The sequence below is a fragment of the Anolis carolinensis genome, unplaced genomic scaffold (genome assembly GCF_035594765.1).
Source record: "Anolis carolinensis isolate JA03-04 unplaced genomic scaffold, rAnoCar3.1.pri scaffold_9, whole genome shotgun sequence".
Classification (NCBI taxonomy): Eukaryota; Metazoa; Chordata; class Lepidosauria; order Squamata; family Dactyloidae; genus Anolis; species Anolis carolinensis.
Genome location: NW_026943820.1, coordinates 29,237,923 through 29,264,316, shown reverse-complemented (window position 1 = coordinate 29,264,316; position 26,394 = coordinate 29,237,923). Strand labels below are relative to the sequence as shown.

At 39.5% G+C, this 26,394-nt stretch overlaps 1 protein-coding gene across 1 annotated transcript in view; it reads right to left on the bottom strand.

The window, feature by feature from the left end:
* Positions 1-26,394, bottom strand: part of pepd (peptidase D) — a 115,406-nt gene that overhangs the window by 77,281 nt on the left and 11,731 nt on the right. Inside the window, exons 3-6 of the mRNA XM_062961528.1 lie at positions 23,485-23,612; positions 4,718-4,781; positions 2,171-2,218; positions 1,939-2,000 (exon numbers count right to left, since the gene is read on the bottom strand). Of these exons, the coding sequence (XP_062817598.1) occupies positions 1,939-2,000; positions 2,171-2,218; positions 4,718-4,781; positions 23,485-23,612 (302 nt within the window). The remainder of the gene's footprint in view (positions 1-1,938; positions 2,001-2,170; positions 2,219-4,717; positions 4,782-23,484; positions 23,613-26,394) is intronic.

Below are 26,394 nucleotides of genomic sequence, written 5' to 3'. Positions count from 1 at the left end.
ACGTCTCCGCAATCGGCACAAAAGGAAATGTTTCCATGTACAAATGGAAAGGGTCGGCCTGTTACGCCACACAATCCGTATGTCCGATATTGAAGATGCAGAACCAGCGGTGTTCTTGATTGTTGATTGTTGATTGTTGGGTCCTTCTGCTTCCATGTTTATTGCCCTGTAAATCTTTTTCATGTGTTTCTCACAGCAGACTCTTCAATTGGGGCCGGGCTTTGGTCATGAGATCGAAGCCAGGGTCAGATTGAATTCCCGACCATTTAACAGCCTAGCTTGCTGTTGACCTATACAGCTCAAAAGACAGTTGCCTCTGTCAAGTAGGAAATTTAGGTACTGCTTTACGCAGGGAGGTTGATTTAACTAATTTACGACACCATAAAAATTTCCAGCAGTGTGCAGAAAGGAATGAGGGAGGAAGTACTCCATCAAGGACTCGATGTCACAAGTGGACGATTATCTGCCTTGGCATTCTGGGTAATATAGCTGCGTGGAAGGGCCTTGAGTCTACACTGCGATATAATCCAGTTCAAATCAGATAATCTGTATTTTATAGGCAGTGTGGATCAGGCCTAAGTGCACTCTGCCTGTCCCCCGGGTGCCATCTTGGCTGAGGGAGTTGCTAGGATACAAAGGGGGCGGGGCCTAAAGGCAGCAAGGCCTACCTTTCAGACTGGCAGTTAGGGGGAGAAAGGCTCTTCCTTATCCTCTGTAATTTGGACCATTTTCTAGGTTTTTTTTAATTAAGCACCAAAACATCATGTTATACAACAAATTTGACAGAAAAAAGTAGTTCAATACGCAGTAATACTATGTAGTAATTTCTGTATTTACGAATTTAGCACCAAAATATCATGATATATTGAAAACATTGACTAGAAAAATGTGTTGGATAATCCAGAACGTTGGATAAGCGAGTGTTTGATAAATGAGACTCTACTGTATTGATATTATTATGTAATACAATACTAACAATAATAAAATATAATAATATTACATAATTGTATATTATATATTGCATGTAATATTACTAATAATATTACAGTATAGTAAAATACTACATCATAGTAATTCAATGCTAATATTGTGCTATGCTAATAATATCATATATTGTATTGTAATGAAGTATGAATTTTTGGTTTACAGATGTTATGTTTAATTGTGTGTTTGTGTTTTAGAAGGGTAAGTATTGCAGTTGCTGCCTCTCAGCACTCAGAGGCTGGTTGCCATGGAGAAGGGGGCGGAGCCAACTGCCGTTTTGTGGAAGAAGTGCCGAGTTTAAAAAAAAGAGAGCCAGTCTGTGCTTTGATGAGGTACAGGGAAGACTGATCCTAGGTTAAGAGGATCAGGGAGACTCAATTGGTAATTTTGAGTCAGTTTAAAATAAGTTTGGTGACTTATTTGGTATAATCTGTGTCCTGGGAAGGAACAGAGAGTCTGTGATAGCAGATCACAAGGGTGACTGTGGTATAAAAGTGGCTGAGGAATAGAGTTTAACTACCTTAGAAAAAAGAAATAATATTTTAGAGAGTTGATTCATCTTATTTTGGAATTGTAACTGTTAATAAGAATACCTCTACGTGAGAACAATATTGTAACCATTAAGCTTTGTGCCTGAATAAACTTGTTCTTGTTTTTCCAACATTGAAGCCTCTGTCATATATATTCTGAACCAAGTGCGCTACTATCTAAAGTAAATAAGTAGAAGAAGAAAGGAATAAAAAGTAAAAGGTCTCCTCCCTGAGTCATTGGTGGTTGCATCTTCCAAATTAGTGGCAGTCTTAATTAGCCCTTTACAATTTGGTGGCAGCTCCTCGTAATTAAGATCCTTCACATGTATGTACATATAATTTGTAAGGGGTGAGAAGGGTGGGATATAAGTGTCACATATATATAAATAAATAATAAAATGTATTATCTATGAAAAAAGCTTACTTGCTGATTCCGTCGAAGGAGGCTTCCCTGGTGATGCTTTGGCTGTCGGTGTTGACTCCTCGCTGGGAAAGAAAGGCAAAAGGGACACTTTGAGCATTAACAGAAACTCCTTTTTTGTCCTAACATTGTACAAAATAACCCAGGAAGGACCATTCCGGAAGATTTAGGCTTTCGGGATAAAAGGGGCTCCGCTGTTCAGCGTTATTCGGTAAACTTGCGACAAGCCACTTACGAGAGTGAGAAGAACGGAAGGGCCCTTGGATGCCAAGACCTCCGAGATCTAAAAGAGGAAGAAAGGACACCGTCGTCATTATTTCATTCATCATCCCTGTTTGCCACGAGATCAGACATAAACATTCCACTTCTCTATTCATTTATTCCTACCATCAACCATTTTTATCTACCGTATATACTCGAGTAGAAGCCGACCCATATATAAGCCTCGAGTATATACGGTATTTGTACCTATCTTTTCTTCAAAACTGATTTGTTGGTTTCGGTATAGTCAGTTTTAATCATGATTTTTAAACTCGCGCCTTAGGCTTTAATCTTTGGTCTGTGCATTTCATAGAAATATGGTTTAAAATGTATATTTCATAGAATGTTTAATCATCATCATCATCATCATCATCATCACACAGTCCTAAGTGTTTGACTTGTGATTTTGTGATATGAAATCCAGGATATAGATCTTGTTTGCTATGTCATACTCTGTGCTTCAATAATAATAATAATAATAATAATAATAATAATAATAATAATAATAATAATACATCACCCAGGGAAGTGTTTGACTTGTGATTTTGTGACACGAAATCAGCATATAGATCTTGTTTGCTGTATCATACTCTGTCTTTGTGTCAATAATAATAATAATAATAATAATAATAATATATTTTTTTTTAAAACATCACACAGTCCTAAACACTTGGGAAATGTTTGACTTGTGATTTTGTGATACGACATCCAGCATTTAGATCTCGTTTGCTGTGTCATATTATGTCTTTGTGTCAATAAGAGTAATAATAACAACAATAATATTAATAATAATACATCACTCAGTCTTAAATTCTTGGGAAGTGTACAACTTGTGATTCTTTGATACAAAATCCAACATATAGATCTTGTTTGCTGTGTCATACTATGACTTTGTGTCAACAACAATAACAACAATACACCACACAGTCCTAAACCCTTGGGAAGTGTTCGACTTGTGATTTTGTGATAGGAAATCCAGCATATGCATCTCGTTTGTTGTGTCATACTCTGTCTTTGTGTCAATAATGTTTTCATGTTGAATGTTTTTATATTGTGGAATGATATTGTAAGTCGCTCGGAGCACTCTGGTGGGGAGCGACTAATTAAGAAATAAAGTGAAGTGAAGTGAATAATAATAATAATAATAATAATAAAATAATAATACATCACACAGTCCTAAACGCATGGGAAGTATTTGACTTGTGATTTTGTGATATGAAATCCTTGTGTCAATAATAATAATAATAATAATAATAATAACAACAACAACTTGCAAGCTCTGAAAGAGAAAAGCATCAGAAAGCAAGGCCTCCAAAGGCAAGGGCCACCCTCTATGCTGCAACAGCTCTTTATTTTCCAACCTCTGCAACATTCTGCGATGTGTTTGCAAAACACAATGCCAATTCACTCTCCTTTTTCCTTCTCTTGTCGCCCAGCGGAGTCCTTTTTACGTCCCGAGAACAACAAGAACCCCCAGCCTTTGTTGGTGGCCGTTGTGACAATTTGTCGATATGTTTGGAGACCCTAAGCATCCCGGCATGGATTTCCTTCTGCCTGGAAACAGCTTGTCCCCCGCTCTTGGAGATAAGGAGCCTTTCACTAGCTCTTCTCTGGCCGCCAACAACAATGCGCAAGGCCTGAGAGTGGAAAGCATGATTGCAGATCTCCAGATATTCCTTTCTTCACAATAGCAACAGCCTGAAGGACGGAATGGGGGGAGCGCAAGGGGATTTCAACACGTGCTTTCGTCTCCAAAAATCACACCAAACTTCCAGGTCCAAGCTGTTCACAAACACACACATCTCTGCTTATATGGCCAGAATCAATGGGTTGCTGGGAGCTTTCTGGGCTGCCTATCCATGTTCCAGAAGCATTCTCTCCTGACGTTTCGCCCCCATCTATGGCAGGCATCCTCAGAGATTATGAGCTCTGTTGGAAACTACACAAGAGGGGTTTATATATACTGTATATACTGGAGTATAAGCCTAGTTTTTCAGTCCTTTTTTATAAATATTGGAAGTAAAATAAACAAATAAATATTATTACAGTAGAGTCTCACTTATCCAACATAAACGGGCCGGCAGAATGTTGGATAAGTGAATATGTTGGATAATAAGGAGAGATTAAGGAGAAGCCTATTAAACATCAAATTAGGTTATGATTTTAGAAATTAAGCACCAAAACATCATGTTATACAACAAATTTGACAGAAAAAGTAGTTCAATATGCAATAATACTACGTAGTAATTACTGTATTTACGAATTTAGCACCAAAATATCACAATGTATTGAAAACATTGACTACAAAAATGCGTTGGATAATCCAGAATGTTGGATAAGCGAGTGTTGGATAAGTGAGACTCTACTGTATTATCAATATTATACGTATATAGAATATATTATATTATTATATATGATTGTATATTAGACTGTATATTCATTGTCTATGTATAATAAATAAATACATTTATGTTTAACGGGTTTACTCCCAAAAAAGTTGAAGCGAAAGTGGGGAACTCACTTCGTCAGTGTAACGGACTTCGTTCACCGCATATTTCTGCCTGAAGTGCTCCGGAGGATGGATCCTATAATGTGAAAAACAAACAAAACACACATTTATCTATTTTGCCATTAAGTCAGCCTGCTACACGGCACTTCACAAGAAAACAAGCCAAACTAATGTCTCCTTCTTTAAAAGTACTGTATATACTCGAGTATAAGCCTAGTTTTTCAGCCCTTTTTTTAAGACTGAAAAAGCCCGCCTCGGCTTATACTCGGGTGAGGGTCCTGGTTGGCTTATATTTGGGTCAGCTTATACTCAAGAATATATGGTACATTTATTATTTATCTCTATTATTATTGGTATTAATACATTTATTATTTTTCTCTATTATTGTTGCTACTATGACATTTATTTTACTCTATTTTTATTATTAATAATACATTTATTATTTCACTCTGATCTTATTATTATTATTGCATTTATTATTTTACTCTATTTATTTTTTCTTGTATTATTTTCCTGTATTTATTATTATTACTATTAAATGTATTATTTTACTCTATTATTATTAAAAGGATACATAAGCACATTGACATTGAGGAAGATGAGAATAATGATTTGATCAGAGTTAGACAGTCTTATCTTAAATTTGAGCTTTATGTAAATATTCATAAACATGTAACCTACTGATGCCTCAATTAATGTAATTTTATTGGTATCTATTTTTATTTCTGAAATCTACCACTCCCGGCTTATACTTGAGTCAATGTTTCCCCAGTTTTTTGGTGGTAAAATTAGGTGCCTCGGCTTCTATTCGGGTGGGCTTATACTAGAGTATATACGGTAATTTTATTAGTCTCTCGGCTTATACTGGAGTCAATGTTTTCCCAGGTTTTTTATTGTAAAATTAGGTGCCTCGGTTTATATGCGGGCCGGCTTGTACTCGAGTATATACGGTAATTTTATTGGTCTCTCGGCTTAGACTGGAGTCAATGTTTTCCCAGGTTTTTTATGGTAAAATTAGGTGTCTCGGCTTATATTCAGGTCGGCTTATACTCGAGTATATACGGTAATTTTATTAGGATCTCGGCTTATACCGGAGTCAATGTTTTCCCATTTTTTTTAATGGTAAAATTAGGTGCCTCGGCTTGTATTTGGGTCGGCTTATACTTGAGTATATATGGTAATTTTATTGGTCTCTCGGCTTATACTGGAGTCAATGTTTTCAGAGTTTTTTATGGTAAAATTAGGTGCCTCGGCTTGTATTCGGGTCGGCTTATACTTGAGTATATATGGTAATTTTATTGGTCTCTCGGCTTATACTGGAGTCAATGTTTTCAGAGTTTTTTATGGTAAAATTAGGTGCCTCGGCTTGTATTCGGGTCGGCTTATACTTGAGTATATATGGTAATTTTATTGGTCTCTCGGCTTATACTGGAGTCAATGTTTTCAGAGTTTTTTATGGTAAAATTAGGTGCCTCGGCTTGTATTCGGGTCGGCTTATACTTGAGTATATATGGTAATTTTATTGGTCTCTCGGCTTATACTGGAGTCAATGTTTTCAGAGTTTTTTATGGTAAAATTAGGTGCCTCGGCTTGTATTCGGGTCGGCTTATACTTGAGTATATATGGTAATTTTATTGGTCTCTCGGCTTATACTGGAGTCAATGTTTTCAGAGTTTTTTATGGTAAAATTAGGTGCCTCGGCTTGTATTCGGGTCGGCTTATACTTGAGTATATATGGTAATTTTATTGGTCTCTCGGCTTATACTGGAGTCAATGTTTTCAGAGTTTTTTATGGTAAAATTAGGTGCCTCGGCTTGTATTCGGGTCGGCTTATACTTGAGTATATATGGTAATTTTATTGGTCTCTCGGCTTATACTGGAGTCAATGTTTTCAGAGTTTTTTATGGTAAAATTAGGTGCCTCGGCTTGTATTCGGGTCGGCTTATACTTGAGTATATATGGTAATTTTATTGGTCTCTCGGCTTATACTGGAGTCAATGTTTTCAGAGTTTTTTATGGTAAAATTAGGTGCCTCGGCTTGTATTCGGGTCGGCTTATACTTGAGTATATATGGTAATTTTATTGGTCTCTCGGCTTATACTGGAGTCAATGTTTTCAGAGTTTTTTATGGTAAAATTAGGTGCCTCGGCTTGTATTCGGGTCGGCTTATACTTGAGTATATATGGTAATTTTATTGGTCTCTCGGCTTATACTGGAGTCAATGTTTTCAGAGTTTTTTATGGTAAAATTAGGTGCCTCGGCTTGTATTCGGGTCGGCTTATACTTGAGTATATATGGTAATTTTATTGGTCTCTCGGCTTATACTGGAGTCAATGTTTTCAGAGTTTTTTATGGTAAAATTAGGTGCCTCGGCTTATATTCGGGTCGGCTTATACTTGAGTATATAAGTATGTAACATCCCAGCCCGAGTGGCAGGAAACGACTCTATTCCGTGTCCGTCAGGATCTCGTTTCTGACGCCTTCATCCTAAAGACCGGCTTCCGTTTTAATAAAATGCTCAAATCCTATTTCTGACATTGACAAGACCTGATTTTTTTCCCCTCCGAAAAGGCCAAGGAGAAGTAGTTGAAGAGCTGAGGGAACAAAAAAAGAAATGAAAACAGTAATTATCACTAAAGTCGCTGAAATGTCACGCTGACGGTGGAAGGCGGTGTTGAGATGACAGCTCCTGAAAGCCGCTTTCGGGAAGGGCAATTACGGGAGGCGCGGAAAGGAAAGGGATCCAAACCCCATTATCCACACGGGCCCCAAATCATCATCCAACGCTCCCCAACCAGGTAAGAAACCATCCCTCTAAATGGGGAGGTCAATCTCTGCCTCATTCCTGGTTGGAAACACAGGACATTCTCGGGCATTCAATGGCCGGAAGAGGTCCAGAAACACCAAGACCACCAAGCCAACGGTTCCCAAACTTTTTCAGCCATGGAACCCTACAGATCTTGCCCAGATTTTCACACATAACCATAACTTTTGCACCGTTTCCCCCACGGAACACTGAGTCTTGCCCAGATTTATCTGCAGAACCTTGAGTCTCGCTCAGACCCCACCACAGAACTCTAGCTCTTGCTCTGATCTCCTGAGTCACGCTCAGATTCCACCTGAAGAACCCTGAGTCTCGCTCAGATCCCACCACAGAACTCTAGCTCTTGCTCTGATCTCCTGAGTCACGCTCAGATTCCACCTGAAGAACCCTGAGTCTCGCTCAGATCCCACCACAGAACTCTAGCTCTTGCTCTGATCTCCTGAGTCACGCTCAGATTCCACCTGAAGAACCCTGAGTCTCGCTCAGATCCCACCACAGAACTCTAGCTCTTGCTCTGATCTCCTGAGTCACGCTCAGATTCCACCTGAAGAACCCAGAGTCTCGCTCAGATCCCACCACAGAACTCTAGCTCTTGCTCTGATCTCCTGAGTCACGCTCAGATTCCACCTGAAGAACCCTGAGTCTCGCTCAGATCCCACCACAGAACTCTAGCTCTTGCTCTGATCTCCTGAGTCACGCTCAGATTCCACCTGAAGAACCCAGAGTCTCGCTCAGATCCCACCACAGAACTCTAGCTCTTGCTCTGATCTCCTGAGTCACGCTCAGATTCCACCCGAAGAACCCTGAGTCTCGCTCAGATCCCACCACAGAACTCTAGCTCTTGCTCTGATCTCCTGAGTCACGCTCAGATTCCACCTGAAGAACCCAGAGTCTCGCTCAGATCCCACCACAGAACTCTAGCTCTTGCTCTGATCTCCTGAGTCACGCTCAGATTCCACCTGAAGAACCCTGAGTCTCGCTCAGATCCCACCACAGAACTCTAGCTCTTGCTCTGATCTCCTGAGTCACGCTCAGATTCCACCTGAAGAACCCAGAGTCTCGCTCAGATCCCACCACAGAACTCTAGCTCTTGCTCTGATCTCCTGAGTCACGCTCAGATTCCACCCGAAGAACCCTGAGTCTCGCTCAGATCCCACCACAGAACTCTAGCTCTTGCTCTGATCTCCTGAGTCACGCTCAGATTCCACCCGAAGAACCCTGAGTCTCGCTCAGATCCCACCACAGAACTCTAGCTCTTGCTCTGATCTCCTGAGTCACGCTCAGATTCCACCCGAAGAACCCTGAGTCTCGCTCAGATCCCACCACAGAACTCTAGCTCTTGCTCTGATCTCCTGAGTCACGCTCAGATTCCACCTGAAGAACCCAGAGTCTCGCTCAGATCCCACCACAGAACTCTAGCTCTTGCTCTGATCTCCTGAGTCACGCTCAGATTCCACCTGAAGAACCCAGAGTCTCGCTCAGATCCCACCACAGAACTCTAGCTCTTGCTCTGATCTCCTGAGTCACGCTCAGATTCCACCCGAAGAACCCAGAGTCTCGCTCAGATCCCACCACAGAACTCTAGCTCTTGCTCTGATCTCCTGAGTCACGCTCAGATTCCACCTGAAGAACCCTGAGTCTCGCTCAGATCCCACCACAGAACTCTAGCTCTTGCTCTGGTCTCCAAATAGAAGCCCGAGTCTTGCTCAGATTCCCCCACAGAACCCAGAGTCTTGCTCAGGTTTCTCAGCTGAACCCTGAGTCTTGCTCAGGTTTCTCAGCTGAACCTTGAGTCTTGCTCAGATTCCCCCAAAGAACCCTGAGTCTTGCCCTTATCTGTGGAACCTTGAGTCTTGCCCAGATTTCCCTATGGAACCCAGATTCTTGATCAGGTCTCCCAGTGGAACCCTGAGTCTTGTCTGATTCTCCCACAGAATCCTGGCTCTTGATCAGACTGTGCAAGGAAACCGACGAAAGCATGGATCATCCCCTCAGCTGCTGTAAGAAAATTGCACAGACAGACTACAAACAGAGGCACAACTCTGTGGCCCAAATGATTCATCGGAACTTATGCCTCAAGTACCACCTCCCAGCAGCAAAGAACTGGTGGGATCACAAACCTGCAAAAGTCTTGGAAAATGAGCACGCAAAGATACTGTGGGACTTCCGAATCCAGACTGACAAAGTTCTGGAACACAACACACCAGACATCACAGTTGTGGAAAAGAAAAAGGCTTGGATCATTGATGTTGCCATCCCAGGTGACAGTCGTATTGATGAAAAACAACAGGAAAAACTCAGCCGCTATCAAGACCTCAAGATTGAACTGCAAAGACTCTGGCAGAAACCAGTGCAGGTGGTCCCAGTGGTGATGGGCACACTGGGTGCTGTGCCAAAAGATCTCAGCCGGCATTTGGAAACAATAGACATTGACAAAATCACGATCTGCCAACTGCAAAAGGCCACCCGACTGGGATCTGCATGCATCTTCCGAAAATACATCACACAGTTCTAGACACTTGGGAAGTGTTTGACTTGTGATTTTGTGATACGAAATCCAGCATGTCTATCTTGTTTGCTGTGTCATAATAAAATAATAATAATAATAATAATAATAATAATAATAATAATAATAATACATCACACAGTCCTAGACACTTGGGAAGTGTTCGACTTGTGATTTTGTGATACGAAATCCAGCATATCTATCTTGTTTGCTGTGTCATACAATAAAGTAATAATAATAATAATAATAATAATAATAATAATAATAATACATCACACAGTCCTAGACACTTGGGAAGTGTTCGACTTGTGATTTTGTGATACGAAATCCAGCATATCTATCTTGTTTGCTGTGTCATCATAATAATAATAATAATAATAATAATAATAATACATCTCACAGTCCTAGACACTTGGGAAGTGTTCGACTTGTGATTTTGTGATACGAAATCCAGCATATCTATCTTGTTTGCTGTGTCATAATAATAATAATAATAATAATAATAATAATAATAATAATAATAATACATCACACAGTCCTAGACACTTGGGAAGTGTTCGACTTGTGATTTTGTGATACGAAATCCAGCATGTCTATCTTGTTTGCTGTGTCATAATAATAATAATAATAATAATAATAATAATAATAATACATCTCACAGTCCTAGACACTTGGGAAGTGTTCGACTTGTGGTTTTGTGATACGAAATCCAGCATGTCTATCTTGTTTGCTGTGTCATACAATAATAATAATAATAATAATAATAATAATAATAATAATAATAATATCACACAGTCCTAGACACTTGGGAAGTGTTCGACTTGTGGTTTTGTCATGCGAAATCCAGCATGTCTATCTTGTTTGCTGTGTCATAATAATAATAATAATAATAATAATAATAATAATAATAATAATAATAATAATACATCTCACAGTCCTAGACACTTGGGAAGTGTTCGACTTGTGATTTTGTGATATGAAATCCAGCATGTCTATCTTGTTTGCTGTGTAATAATAATAATAATAATAATAATAATAATAATAATACATCTCACAGTCCTAGACACTTAGGAAGTGTTCGACTTGTAATTTTGTGATACGAAATCCAGCATATCTATCTTGTTTGCTGTGTCATACAATAAAGTAATAATAATATAAATACTGTAAATAAAATAATAAATAAATAGCCTTTCCGGCCATTGACAGCTATGTGTCCATCGCTTCTCCCCAACAATACTTCCATGGCACGGATTCAAATTCAGTTTTAAAAGCCAAAGAGGACTTTTTTTCCACAAGGCCGCACCGAATGGAGAGCGGAGAAGGGACACCGGTGAACCCAAGGGTCCCGGACGGAGCCGCTTTCCAAAGTTATGGGCTCGCCTATTCGATCCCGACACTCTTCTGCCCATGGAATATACACCAAAGAGCAGCTGTCACAAGGATTTATGGATGTCTTCTTTGGGCAGGATTTATGCCGCATCTCCTTTCTCGGAGGGCACCATCTTTCACCGGCGGCCTGTCCCTTTCATTCCCGACTCCTTTGACGGCAGACGAGACGTTCGGAGATCCGTCACTGTCAGACAAGTGACATTATCATTTGGAAACCCACAGACACACATAAGGAAGGGGGGGTTCTTCCCCGGTGCCTTCTGGAGGGATGGAAGAAACTCCCTTTTGCAAAGCTTATTATTATTATTATTATTATTATTATTTTATTATGACACAGCAAACAAGATAGACATGCTGGATTTCGTTTCACAAAACCACAAGTCGAACACTTCCCAAGTGTCTAGGACTGTGTGATGTATTATTATTATTATTATTATTATTATTATTATTATTATTATGACACAGCAAACAAGATAGATATGCTGGATTTCGTTTCACAAAACCACAAGTCGAACACTTCCCAAGTGTCTAGGACTGTGTGATGTATTATTATTATTATTATTATTATTATTATTATTATTATTTTATTATGACACAGCAAACAAGATAGACATGCTGGATTTCGTTTCACAAAACCACAAGTCGAACACTTCCCAAGTGTCTAGGACTGTGTGATATTATTATTATTATTATTATTATTATTATTATTATTATTATGACACAGCAAACAAGATAGATATGCTGGATTTCATATCACAAAACCACAAGTCGAACACTTCCCAAGTGTCTAGGACTGTGTGATATATTATTATTATTATTATTATTATTATTATTATTATTATTATTATTATTATGACACAGCGAAAAAGATGGAGATGCTGGATTTCGTTTCACAAAACCACAAGTCGAACACTTCCCAAGTGTCTAGGACTGTGTGATGTATTATTAATATTATTATTATTATTATTATTATTATTATTATTATGACACAGCAAACAAGATAGACATGCTGGATTTCATATCACAAAACCACAAGTCGAACACTTCCCAAGTGTCTAGGACTGTGTGATATATTATTATTATTATTATTATTATTATTATTATGACACAGCAAACAAGATAGACATGCTGGATTTCATATCACAAAACCACAAGTCGAACACTTCCCAAGTGTCTAGGACTGTGTGATGTATTTTCGGATGATGCGTGCTGATCCCAGTCGGGTGGCCTTTTGCAGTTGGCAGATCGTAATTTTGTCAATGTCTATTGTTTCCAAATGCTGGCTGAGATCTTTTGGCACGGCACCCAATGTGCCCATCACCACCGGGACCACCTGCACTGGTTTCTGCCAGAGTCTTTGCAGTTCAGTCTTGAGGTCCTGAGAGCGGCTGAGTTTTTCCTGTTGTTTTTCGTCAATGCGACTGTCACCTGGGATGGCGACATCCATGATCCAAACCTTGTTCTTTTCCACCACTGTGATGTCTGGTGTGTTGTGTTCCAGAACTTTGTCAGTCTGGATTCGGAAGTCCCACAGTATCTTTGCGTGTTCATTTTCCACGATCTTTGCTGGTTTGTGATCCCACCAGTTCTTTGCTGCTGGCAGGTGGTCCTTGAGGCATAAGTTCCAATGAATCATTTGGGCCACACAGTTGTGCCTCTGTTTGTAGTCTGTCTGTGCAATTTTCTTACAGCAGCTGAGGATATGATCAATGGTTTCGTCAGCTTCCTTGCACAGTCTGCATTTTGGGTCATCAGCTGAACCAAGAGCACCTCACCCATTAGCATTATGGAGAATCAAACCAAAACGAAGTCTATACTGGCTCGGTCGTCGCCCAGGATAAAAAGGACCGCGGTGGATGCTGCTGATTCTGGACATCCATCGACAAGTGGGCTACGGAATCATCAAAACCCAAAAGAACAGTCACAGAAGCGGCAGAAATATACAATGCCAGAAAACCGCACAATTATTATTATTATTATTATTATTATTATTATTATTATTATTAGAAACACAACAAGATGAGTCCAAGCAGGTATTCTGCTGGCTTTTTTATTGGATCGTATTATTATTATTATTATTATTATTATTATTATTAGAAACACAACAAGATGAGTCCACAGCAGACACCCTGTTAGGTGTTGTATTGGATCACATGTCAGACACTATTATTATTATTATTATTGACACAAAGACATAGTATGACACAGCAAACAATATATATATGCTGGATTTCGTATCACAAAATCACAAGTCGAACACTTCCCAAGTGTCTAGGACTGTGTGATATATTTTTGGATTATGCGTGCATGATAATGATGATGATGATGATTATTATTATTAGAAACACAACAAGATGAGTCCACAACAGGCACTCTGCTGGCTGTTGTATTGTATTGTATTATTATTATTGTTGCTGTTGTTATTATTATTTGAAACACAACAAGATGAGTCCACAGCAGGCACTCTGTTGGCTGTTGTATTGGATTGTATTATTATTATTATTATTATTATTATTATTATTATTATTAGAAACACAAGATGAGTCCACAGCAGGCACTCTGCTGGCTGTTGTATTGGATTGTAGTATTATTATTATTATTATTATTATTATTATTATTATTAGAAACACAAGATGAGTCCACAGCAGGCACTCTGCTGGCTGTTGTATTGGATCGTATTATTATTATTATTATTATTATTATTATTTGAAGCACAAGATGAGTCCACAGCAGACACTCTGCTGGGCTGTTGTAATGGATCACACGTCGGACACTATTATTATTATTATTATTATTATTATTATTATTATTATTAATGTCAGTTCCTAGCTGGTTCTATCACAAATGCATGAAAAAAAGTTTATTAAACTGCATAATACTTTATCTTTGCAAGACGTCCTGCGATAGCACGTTTTGCTGTGGTTTTCAGTGAGCAAATGAGCTGTTAGGAATGGTGGGAGTTGGAGTCCAAAACACCCGGAGGGCCACGGTTGGCCCATGCCTGGTGTAATGCATGCACAATAAACACAAACTCGCACATCGTAATGATTGCTAAAGATGCCAAAAGCTACAGCTTGCAGGCAGGAGAAATAGCCGAGGGGCATCTTTCTTCGGAAAGCAAAGCAAGACGTTTCAAGGCGAAGATAAAGGAAAGCGACGGCAACCGGCGGAGCCAAGCAGGACGCCGTCAACGAGGCATGAAAAATTGGAAGAAAGGGGGGTGGGACGTTTAAAACGCTGCTGCTCGTCCTCGCCAAGACATTCGCTCCTTGTTACGGGAACATCAGAGGCACAGATGGCAAAGCGTTAACTAAACAAGAAGGTGTCAAGAAGAACAATGCGCGGCAGAAAGGGAAGCCGGGCGTGAACAGATGTTCCCTGCAGGGCCAGGCGCTCGCAAAAGTCCCCGCTTCCTCCACGTCTTGGCAGGAAAGAGTGGGAAAAGGGCAAGGAGAAGAGACAACGATACCCCTGCCAAGTCCCAGCCTGGGATGTAAGAATATACTACTCGGAGCAACACAAATGGATATGCAGTAGAAACAGCATTTCAGGTACGCTATGCAACATGATTTCCGTTCCTTGGTTATAAATGTCATTTCCCAATTGGTTCTATCACAGAGGCATAGAAAAAAAAAGTTTATTAAATTGCACAAAATTTGTTTTTGCAGGAAGGATATCCTGCAGCGCATTTTGCTCAAGTTTTTCAATGAGGATTTCAACCAATTCAACACTGATGCTTGTACGCCCTGGCTGACGGGCCTACAGTTGAGCACTCAATGGTAGGCCCACCAGCCAGGGCCTACAAGCCATCGAGCGCTCGATGGTTCATAGACCCATTTCGCAGGGCCTGCAGGCGAGTGCCAAACGCTAGATACTCATAGGCCCTGCAAGCCAGGCCTATGAGCATCAAACATTTGGTGCTCAACTGTAGGCCCTGTGAGCTGTGTCTATGAGCCATCGGGCGCTCGATGTCTCCTAGGTCTGGCTTGCAGGGCCTACAGGCGAGCGCCAAACACTCAATGCTCATAGGCCCTGCAAGCCAGGCCTATGAGCATCGAGTGTTTGGTGTTCAACTGTAGGCCCTGTGAGCTAGGTCTACGAGCCATTGAGCGCTCGATGTCTTCTAGGTCCGGCTCGCAGGGCCTACAGACGAGCACCAAACGCTAGATGCTCATAGGCCCTGCAAGCTGGGCCTATGAGCATCAAGCTTTGGTGCTCAACTGTAGGCCCTGTGAGCTAGGTCTACGAGCCATTGAGTGCTCGATGTCTCCTAGGTCCGGCTCGCAGGACCTACAGGCGAGCGGCAAACAATCAATGCTCATAGGCCCTGCAAGCCGGACCTATGAGAATCGAGCGTTTGGTGCTCAACTGTAGGCCCTGTGAGCTAGGTCTACTAGCCATTGAGCACTCGATTTCTTCTAGGTCCGGTTCGCAGGGCCTACAGGCGAGCACCAAACACACGATGCTCAGCACTAAGATGCCTGTATTACACTAATTTAATGCACACCTAAATTTTGGCAAGGTAATTTGGCCCAAAAAAGGTGAGCATTAGACGCACGTAAATAGGGTTTTGCAGGCTCAACGGACCCTCTTGGCTGGAGATTCCTCCTTGTAAAGCAATTGAGTTGTTCGTGCCACCCGGGGCCTCGGCCCGGCTGCCGTGCAGGATGTTTTGCTTCGGAAAACGGCTTTAATCAAAACTTGGAAGTCGTCCTGTCAGTTATCATCAGGGCCAGGTAAGTGGCAGGTGCAGCATTCATTACCGAAAGGCAGCTTACGAGACACAGAGAGGCTTAAGCCTCAGACAGACGTGTGGCCGCTCGGATTTGCGTCTCCAGAAACAGAGAAGGTCCAGGACCGGCTTTTCTTCCCATTTCAACTCAGGTGACAAAAAGAACTCCACTATTTGCCGTCATTACACTACGTGACACAATATTTGTCCCTGGGTTATAAATAAAAGGTAAAGGTAAAAGTTTTCCCCTGACATGAAGCCTAGTCGTGTCCGATTCTGCGGGTTGGTTCTCATCTCCATTGCTAAGCCGAAGAGCCGGCGTTGTCCATAGACACCTCCAAGGTCATGTAGCCGCTGGCATGACTGCATGGAGGGCCAATGTTACCTTCCTGCCGGAGCAGTACCTATTGATCTACTCACATTTGCATACTTTCGAACTGCTAGGTTGCCAGAAGATTATATTAGCATATAATAATCATCATCATCATTATCTGTATATTAGTATATAATAATAATAATTGTAAAAGTTTTCCCCTGACATTAAGTCCAGTCGTGTCCTATTCTGCGGGTTGGTTCTCATCTCCATTGCTAAGCCAAAGAGCCAGCGTTGTCCATAGACACCTCCAAGGTCATGTAGCCACTAGCATGATGGCATGGAGTGCCAAGGTTACCTTCCTGCTGGAGTAGTACCTATTGATCTACTCACATTTGCATATTTTCAAACTGCTAGGTTAGCAGAATATTATAATAGTATATAATAATAATAATAATCTGTATATTAGTATGTAATAATAATATATTAGTATATAATAATAATAATTTAGTCCAGTCGTGTCCGACTGGGGGTTGGTGCTCCTCTCCATTTCGAAGCCAAAGAGCCAGCGTTGTCCGTAGACACCTCCTAGGTCATGTGGCCACTGCATGGAGCACAGTTACCTTCCCGTAGAAGCAGTACCTATTGATCTACCCACATTTGCATGTTTTCGAACTGCTAGGTTGGCAGAAGCTGGGGCTAACAGAGGGAGCTCACCCAGCTCCCCGGATTTGAACCACCAACCTTTTGGTCTGCAAGTTCAGCAGCTCAGTGCTTTAATTCACTGCGCCACCGGGAGCTCCTTTGAATTATTATTATTATTATTATTATTATTATTATTATTATTATTATTATTATTGGTTCAGGCAACATAGCATTTGGAGTAAGAAGCTAGGCCTGAGTTCCTGATCCATGTTTCTAGTTGAGCCTTTGGTTCTGGGGTTCAAGTATATTGGAAGTTTCTATGTTCCTGTGGTTATATTCATACCACTGGGGGCTCCTTTGAATAACAATTATTATTATTATTATTATTATTATTATTGGTTCGGGCAACGTAGCATTTGGGGTAAGAAGCTAGGCCTGAGTTCCTGGTCCATGTTCCAAGTTGAGTCTTTGGTTCTGGGGTTCAAGTATATTGGAAGTTTCTATGTTCCTGTGGTTATATTCATACCACTGGGGGATCCTTTGAATAACAATTATTATTATTATTATTATTATTATTGGTTCGGGCAACGTAGCATTTGGGGTAAGAAGCTAGGCCTGAGTTCCTGGTCCATGTTCCAAGTTGAGTCTTTGGTTCTGGGGTTCAAGTATATTGGAAGTTTCTATGTTCCTGTGGTTATATTCATACCACTGGGGGCTCCTTTGAATAACTATTATTATTATTATTATTATTATTATTATTATTATTATTATTATTATTATTATTGGTTCAGGCAACGTAGCATTTGGAGTAAGAAACTAGGCCTGAGTTCCTGGTCCATGTTTCTAGTTGAGTCTTTGGTTCTGGGGTTCAAGTATATTGGAAGTTTCTATGTTCCTGTGGTTATATTCATACCACTGGGGGCTCCTTTGAATAATAATAATAATAATAATAATAATAATAATAATAATAATAATAATAATATACATCACACAGTCCTAGACACTTGGGAAGTGTTCGACTTGTGATTTTGTGATACGAAATCTAGCATATCTATCTTGTTTGCTGTGTCATAATAATAATAATGATAATAATAATAATACATCACACAGTCCTAGACACTTGGGAAGTGTTCGACTTGTGATTTTGTGATACGAAATCCAGCATATCTATCTTGTTTGCTGTGCCATAATAAAATAATAATAATAATAATAATATAAATATAAATAAATAATAATATAAAATAATAATAATAATAATAATAAACGAAATCCAGCATATCTATCTTGTTTGCTGTGTAAAATAATAATAATAATTATTATTATTATTATTATTATTATTATTATTATTATTGGTTCAGGCAACGTAGCATTTGGAGTAAGAAACTAGGCCTGAATTCCTGGTCCATGTTTCAAATTGAGCCTTTGGTTCTGGGGTTCAAATCTATGAAACATTTCTATGTTCCTGTCGTTATATTCATTCCACCGAGGGCTCCTATATATTTTTGGTCACTAAATGGGAAATTCATTCCTCCGCCTCTGCCAATCCTCATGTCTTTTCCCAGTCGTAAACCACAACAAAACACTTAAGTATTTAAGAGGAAGCCAAGCCTTTTGGAGTTGCTGGGCTGCTTTCCCTGCCAAAAAAGACTCTGCGATGCCGATTGCACAACAGGTGTGTGTCGCACATTCAATGCATGGCTTCACACCTGCACATTGATGCTTTGAATGGGATAGATCTTGGCCACAGAGGGATTTTGGCTGCGCAAAGACCCTCAAATTGCAAAGCAGATTCTCCTTTTGCAGGTGTGTCTCTTTCCTGCAGACGGAAAGACTTTTAAAGGCCGTAATCCTGCCCAGACGGAGATGAAAAGCCTCTCTTTGCCATGTAGTCTATGCGCTGCCCTTCGCCACATGGGAGCGGCTGCAAAACAAAGCTGAGGTTTGGGGTTTGAATTGAAAGAAAAGTCATCGCCTTAGCTGATGAAAAGTAACGCCTCCACCTTCGTTTCTTGGGTTTGGATGGGAAGATTTTAATAAACCAAACGCAGAAATAATCCTTAGAACGTGCTCTTTAACGACCACTATTCACTTTTCCACAAAATCACCAGACAATTGGATACATTTCTGCCAACGATGAACAAGTTTTCTGAAGCCGTCACGAAGTCGACACTCTGGTTCTGCGCCCAGCATCTCACAGTATGCATCATGCACAGATCTTCCAAAACTAAGCAAAGCAATAATGTGACCCAGAGGTTCTTGTGACATGCTGATTATGCTTGACATTTCTCTCCGAGTGATACAACGATCGCCCTAAATTAATCTGTCAATCTTTTGCTTGTGACACTCAGTGGTTGCTGTCACAGGACGCCCAACTCTTTGTTTGTCACGCAAGTCAGATGTTCCCACCTCAACATCTTTAAACTTACTTGCCCAACGACGCACAGGACTCACATCCACACAATCACTATAAACAGCTTGGATTCTCTGATGGATCTTTTTTGGGGTGACACCTTCTGCCGTCAAGAATTCAATGACTGCAGATATTGTTTCAGTTTGATCCAATCGGTCCACTGCCTTGGTGAAATACTCTGTGATACTTTCTGTGTTAATAAATCCATGTTCTTGATATCAATTAGCTTCAGTATCTGCTAAGAAAGAATATAGAACTTGTGTGATTTTTGCTTTTAGGAATTCTTAGACTTCAGGTTACATATGGTGGTCTGCCGAAAAATGTCAAATGTTCAAAGGTTGATTTACAAAGCAATACAGAGGAGCTGGAAGTGGCTTCAGGGTTTTGGTTTTTGTGTGTTGCTGTTTGTTTGTTTTTTTCTGTGTTTTTCTTTCTTCTTTCTCTTCGTTTTTCTTTTTCATTTCATTTTTTTCCTAAATTTTATTTTTTCCAAAATGTGTTCTTTCTTTATTTTTATGTACATGCCAAAATCATAAATAAAATAATTTTTAAAAAAAGAATTCAATGACTGCATGTTGCTTAAATCGCATTGACCGACTGTCTGCACAGGGTTCCATACTTGGCACTTTAACAACACAACCGTTCAATGCTAAGGCTTCCCATCAAATGGATCTGTGGAGGAGAGCCTACTGAACAAGCCAGGACCTGCCGCAGACCAGGACTGCCATCTGGTCTTGAGGAGTTACGAAGGTGGAGGCATTACTTTTCACTCAACCCTCGTATCACGTATTCTCCAAATGAATGGAGAATCGGAATTTTTGCAAAACTCCCCAAGAGCCAAATATAATACAGATATTTTATATTTATATAGATATACATGTTAATATACTTGTAAACCAGTTAAGAGTGAAGTAAGCAGTCATCTTAAACCAAGCACTAAATTCCAACAACTTAAAAGTGTTTAAAAAGCATTACAAAAAGACGAGTAAAAAGTCAACTCTTTCTCTTTTTTCAAAGGCCCTTCAGTAATAGCTGGTTAGTACTCTGCCATTACGGAACCTTTCGGGTGACAAATGTAGGGACATTTTTAGTTTATATATACACATACATCGTATATAGATTTGTTTTTAAGCTGTATTTTGCTTTAATGTGCGCCTTGCTCGAAGAGAGGCAGGATATCAATGTAATTAATGAGTTTCCAGAATTGCTGACTGGCCCCATAGAGCCTTCGCCTCCTGTTTTTAAGGCGTTGTTATTGTCAAAGTGAAGCTTTTTCGGGATTCTTTTTATTGTCTAGTAAAGTTGTGCAAACAGATGTTCCATGCGCTGAGGAATCAGTGGGATACGGCCGCTTTAGAAGAGAAATTTCCATGGCTTCAGAGAAACAAAAAAACCATGGATATCATCATTCGTCTGAGATATAAATCTATCTGAGATACAAATTCACCTGAGATACAAATATTAAGACTATTGTCTTAATATTCTTATTTTTAATTACCGTATATACTCGAGTATAAGCCGACCCGAATAGAAGCCGAGGCGCCTAATTTTACCACCAAAAAAATACCGGGAAAACATTGACTCCAGTATAAGCCGAGGGTGGTAAATTTCAGAAATAAAAATAGATACCAATAAAATTACATTAATTGAGGCATCAGTAGGTTAAATGTTTTTGAATATTTACATAAAGCTAAATTTAAGATAAGACTGTCCAACTTATTCTCATCGTCTTCAATGTAAATGTGCTTATGTATCCTTTTAATAATAATAGAGTAAAATAATACATGTAATGATAATAATAATAATAAATACAGGAAAATAATAAATGCAATAATAATAATAATAATAATAAATACAGGAAAATAATACAAGTAAAAATAGAGTAAAATAATAAATGTAATAATAATAATAATAAGATCAGAGTGAAATAATACATGTAATAATAATAATAACAATAATAAATACAGGAAAATAATACAAGTGAAAATAGAGTAAAATAATAAATGCAATAATAATAATATCAGAGTGAAATAATACATGCAATAATAATAATAATAAATACAGGAAAATAATACAAGTAAAAATAGAGTAAAATAATAAATGCAATAATAATAATAATATCAGAGTGAAATAATAAATGTATTATTAATAATAAAAATAGAGTGAAATAAATGTAATAGTAGCAACAATAATAGAGGAAAATAATAAATGTAATAATACCAATAATAATAGAGAAAAATAATAAACGTACCATATATTCTCGAGTATAAGCTGACTCAAATATAAGCCCACCATGACCCTTACCCGAGTATAAGCCGAGGGGGGGAGGGGGTTCAGTCTTTAAAAAAGGGCTGAAAAACTAGGCTTATACTCGAATATATACAGTATATAATAATTGGAAATTGGCCAGCCACCTTTTGTTTCTGGTAGCACAGTAAATTAACGTTGAATTCAAGACAAATTGGCCAGAATTGCCATAATAACAATGACGAAGGGTGTATTTAAAACATGTGGCGAGTTGCCTAAATTAGGCAAGTAAAACAATGAGATGGAACATTGCATTCTCTTTCTCTCTCTATATATATATATATTTATGTTGTATTTTAGTAGCAATTAGGGTTTGGTGGGGAGAAAAGAAAGAGAAATGTGTGCAAACATGTCGACATTAATTGGCAACTAAAAGGCCGGATGGTCTTGAACGTTGTCATAACATAAACCATTAAGCAAACCCAAGCACTTTAGGTTTTGTGAGAGTGCTCTGCTCAATGGCTATCCTCAGGGATTCAAATCTGCCTTACTGGAAAAATCTATACACATAATAAAAGTGAAAATATGTAAATGGACATCTCCTCCACATACATATTTTTCACTTTTATTGTATGTATGTGTATGCATGTGTGTGTGTGTGTATGTGTGTGTGTGTGTGTATATATATATATATATACACACACACACACACATACATATATATATATATAAATACAGTAGAGTCTCACTTATCCAACATAAACGGGCTGGCAGACTGTTGGATAAGCAAATATATTGTATAACAAGGAAGGATTAAGGAGAAGCCTATTAAACATCAAATTAGGTTATGATTTTACAAATTAAGCACCAAAATATCATGTTTAACAACAAACTTGACAGAAAAAGTAGTTCAATACACAGTAATGCTATGTAGTAATTACTGTATTTACAAATTTAGCGCCAAAATATCACGATGTATTGAAAACATTGACTACAAAAACGCGTTGGATAATCCAGAACATTGGATAAGCAAGTGTTGGATAAGTGAGACTCTACTGTATATATATATTTACCTTATTTCTACCCTGCTTTTCTCCACCCCGAAGGGGACTCAAGGCGGCTTACATATGGCAACCATTTGGTGCCGTAAAAATACATACAATAGAGACTAAAAATCAATGAAAATTTAAAATAAATTTAAAATAAATACACATTCAACGTTAAAATCACATCATCCGAAAATCATAATCCAAGGCTGTTCCGTCGTCAATTATACGTATGTTATTCCAAGTCTATTATTGCACTATACTAATTACTGAAAGCCTGATTCCAAAGGCTTTCAAAAATCAGTATAGTGCAATAATACTTCGCAGATAGCTTCGAAATTTGGACACAATGCAGCATTCAAACAGGCAAGTGTTTTAAAGGTATTCACATACCGACTGTAATACACCTGACACACCTGAGACATGTAAAACTGTGCTTTGGTTCACAAACAGCGCCATCTGCTGGACAAACAAGCAACAGACTCTCAGCCGCTGTTTGCAAACAACTGTTTAAGGAAAGGGGAGAAGGGCGCACGGAGACGGCGAGAGCTGAGGCAAAACCAGAAGTGACGGGGAAAGGGAAGGGAAGGCAACAACTGCAAAAGCTGCCATTGGTGCCATGCTCAGAAAAGGGCCAAAACATGCAACGAAGGACGGACGCACTTACTTCCCCATCCAAACGGCATAGTTTTCGGGAAGCCTTGGGACAAAGAGGATGGCGTTTCCGGTGTCAACGTCGACGGCCCCGTAGCAGTCGGCCTCCGTCACTCCGAAGGTCCAATGGAAGTAAGATTCCTGGGAACGAGGGACAAAAGGACAAAGCCGCTTTGAGTCTCTTTGTGGAGAGAGAAAGCCGGATATAAACCAGGGGTCCCCAAACTAAGGCCCGGGGGCCAGATGTGGCCCTCCAAGGTCATTTACCTGGCCCCCGCCCTCTGTTTCCAACTCGGTTTTTGCCGAGAATAGGGCACCTGAGAGGGTGAGCTCAAGGGACAATAACGTGGATATAATGCCATGGAAACTGTGGTGACGCCGGGCTTTGGGAGATCAGTATTCGAATCCCCGCTCAGGTCTAATGCTGCAGCAAAGCCTGGCTTGAGGGCAGCAAAATATATCGTCTTCCTGGACAACAGTTAAGTCCGGCTGGAAAAGCCCTCCTTCCAGACACTCCTGGCCTTGAGCTCCCAGAATGAGGCCCCGGGAGAAAGGCTTCCCAAAACACAGGGTTCGGGGAAAGCGCACCTAAGACAATGAAGGCTTTAAGTGGATAAACAGTTTGCAAGACTTTTCCTCCAGTTTGCAAGAATCAACTACAGCGTGGAGAGAGATGCAATTAGCCGACAACAGTGGAAGATTCATCCAGGAGGCCCTTGAGATGAGCTGGGCATCCTTTTAGCCCACCAACTTTTAAAACGTTTGGATCTTCCTCAGAGTACTATTGTTATTAATATTATTATTATTACTAGCTGTGCCCGGCCACGCGTTGCTGTGTCTGAGTCTGGTGGTGTTGGTCACTCTACATTAGGTTGTATTGATGCTGTGACCTCCACCCTTCTTTATACTCACATTAGTAGTAGTATTTGAAGTCTGTTACTTTCTTCAATTTTTGTGTTGATTGATAATTGCTTGAGATCCCTTTTGTCTTTCATTTGTTGTTAATTGTGATGTCTGATTCTGCTGAGTGCGGTTTATATATTTATTGTTGTACAATAGTCTTTTTTTTTGCCTGTGTAGGTGTTTATTATTATTGTTGTTGTAGTGGTCATGAAGGTTGGATAAGTTAAGGCTTTTGTGTTGTGTTGTCAAGTTTTGTATTTCTGGGGCGTTTAGTTGTGTTGTTATAGTCACGATGCGTTGTGAGTTTTGTGGGTCCGGATTGTGGTTTTGTGGTGTGGTTGTGTTGTTATAACCGGGAGGCAAGGCTTTTGCGTTGTGTTGCCAAGTTTTGTATTTCTGGGGCGTTTAGTTGTGTTGTTATAGTCACGATGCATTGTGAGTTTTGTGGGTCCGGATTGTGGTTTTGTGGTATGGTTGTGTTGTTATAACCGGGAGGCAAGGTTTTTGCATTGTGTTGCCAATTTTTGTATTTCTGGGGCATTTAGTTGTGTTGTTAGTCATGATGCGTTGTGTGAGTTTTGTGGGTCCGGATTGTGGTTTTGTGGTGTGGTTGTGTTGTTATAAACTGGGAGGCAAGGTTTTTGCATTGTGTTGCCAAATTTTGTATTTTTGGGATGTTTAGTTTTGTTGTTATAGTCACTGTGCAAACAACTTTATCCTTTTATATATATAGACTAGCTTTGCCCGGCCACACGTTGCTGTGGCTTATGGGAATCCTTTGTTGGCCAGATGGAATAGCAGTGAATAGCCTTGCAGTGTCAAAGCCTGGCCGTTTTCTGGAGTAGCTGGAGCTTTTTGTTGTATGAACGTAGAGGCATGGATGAGGGGTTGTGCTGCCAAGTTTAGTGTTTCTGGGATGTGTCGTTTTGTTGTTTTGTCCTAGGCTGAAATTTCATTACCCTTTTATATATATAGATTGTTATTATTATATTAGCACCCATTTCCAGAGATCAGATATAATGTGGAGGCTTTCCTCTCCCAGGCTCAGTTTGGATTCCGAGTACTATTGTTATTAATAATATTATTATTAACACCCATTGGCACACAGCAGATGTAATGCGGAGGCACTCCTCTCCCAGACTCAGCTTAGATTCCGAGTACTATTGTTATTAATAATATTATTATTATTAACACCCATTGGCACACACCAGATGTAATGTGGAGGCACTTCTCTCCCAGACTCAGCTTGGATTCCCAGATTACTATTGTTATTAATAATATTATTATTATTAACACCCATTGGCACACACCAGATGTAATGTGGAGGCACTTCTCTCCCAGACTCAGCTTGGATTCCCAGATTACTATTGTTATTAATAATATTATTATTATTAACACCCATTGGCACACAGCAGATGTAATGCGGAGGCACTCCTCTCCCAGACTCAGCTTAGATTCCGAGTACTATTGTTATTAATAATATTATTATTATTAACACCCATTGGCACACACCAGATGTAATGCGGAGGCACTTCTCTCCCAGACTCAGCTTGGATTCCCAGATTACTATTGTTATTAATAATAATATTATTATTAACACCCATTGGCACACACCAGATGCAATGTGGAGGCACTTCTCTCCCAGACCCAGCTTAGATTCCGAGTACTATTGTTATTAATAATATTATTATTATTAACACCCATTGGCACACACCAGATGTAATGCGGAGGCACTTCTTTCCCAGACTCAGCTTAGATTCCGAGTACTATTGTTATTAATATTATTATTATTAACACCCATTGGCACACACCAGATGTAATGCGGAGGCACTTCTCTCCCAGACTCAGCTTAGATTCCGAGTACTATTGTTATTAATAATATTATTATTATTAACACCCATTGGCACACACCAGATGTAATGCGGAGGCACTTCTCTCCCAGACTCAGCTTAGATTCCGAGTACTATTGTTATTAATAATATTATTATTATTAACACCCATTGGCACACACCAGATGTAA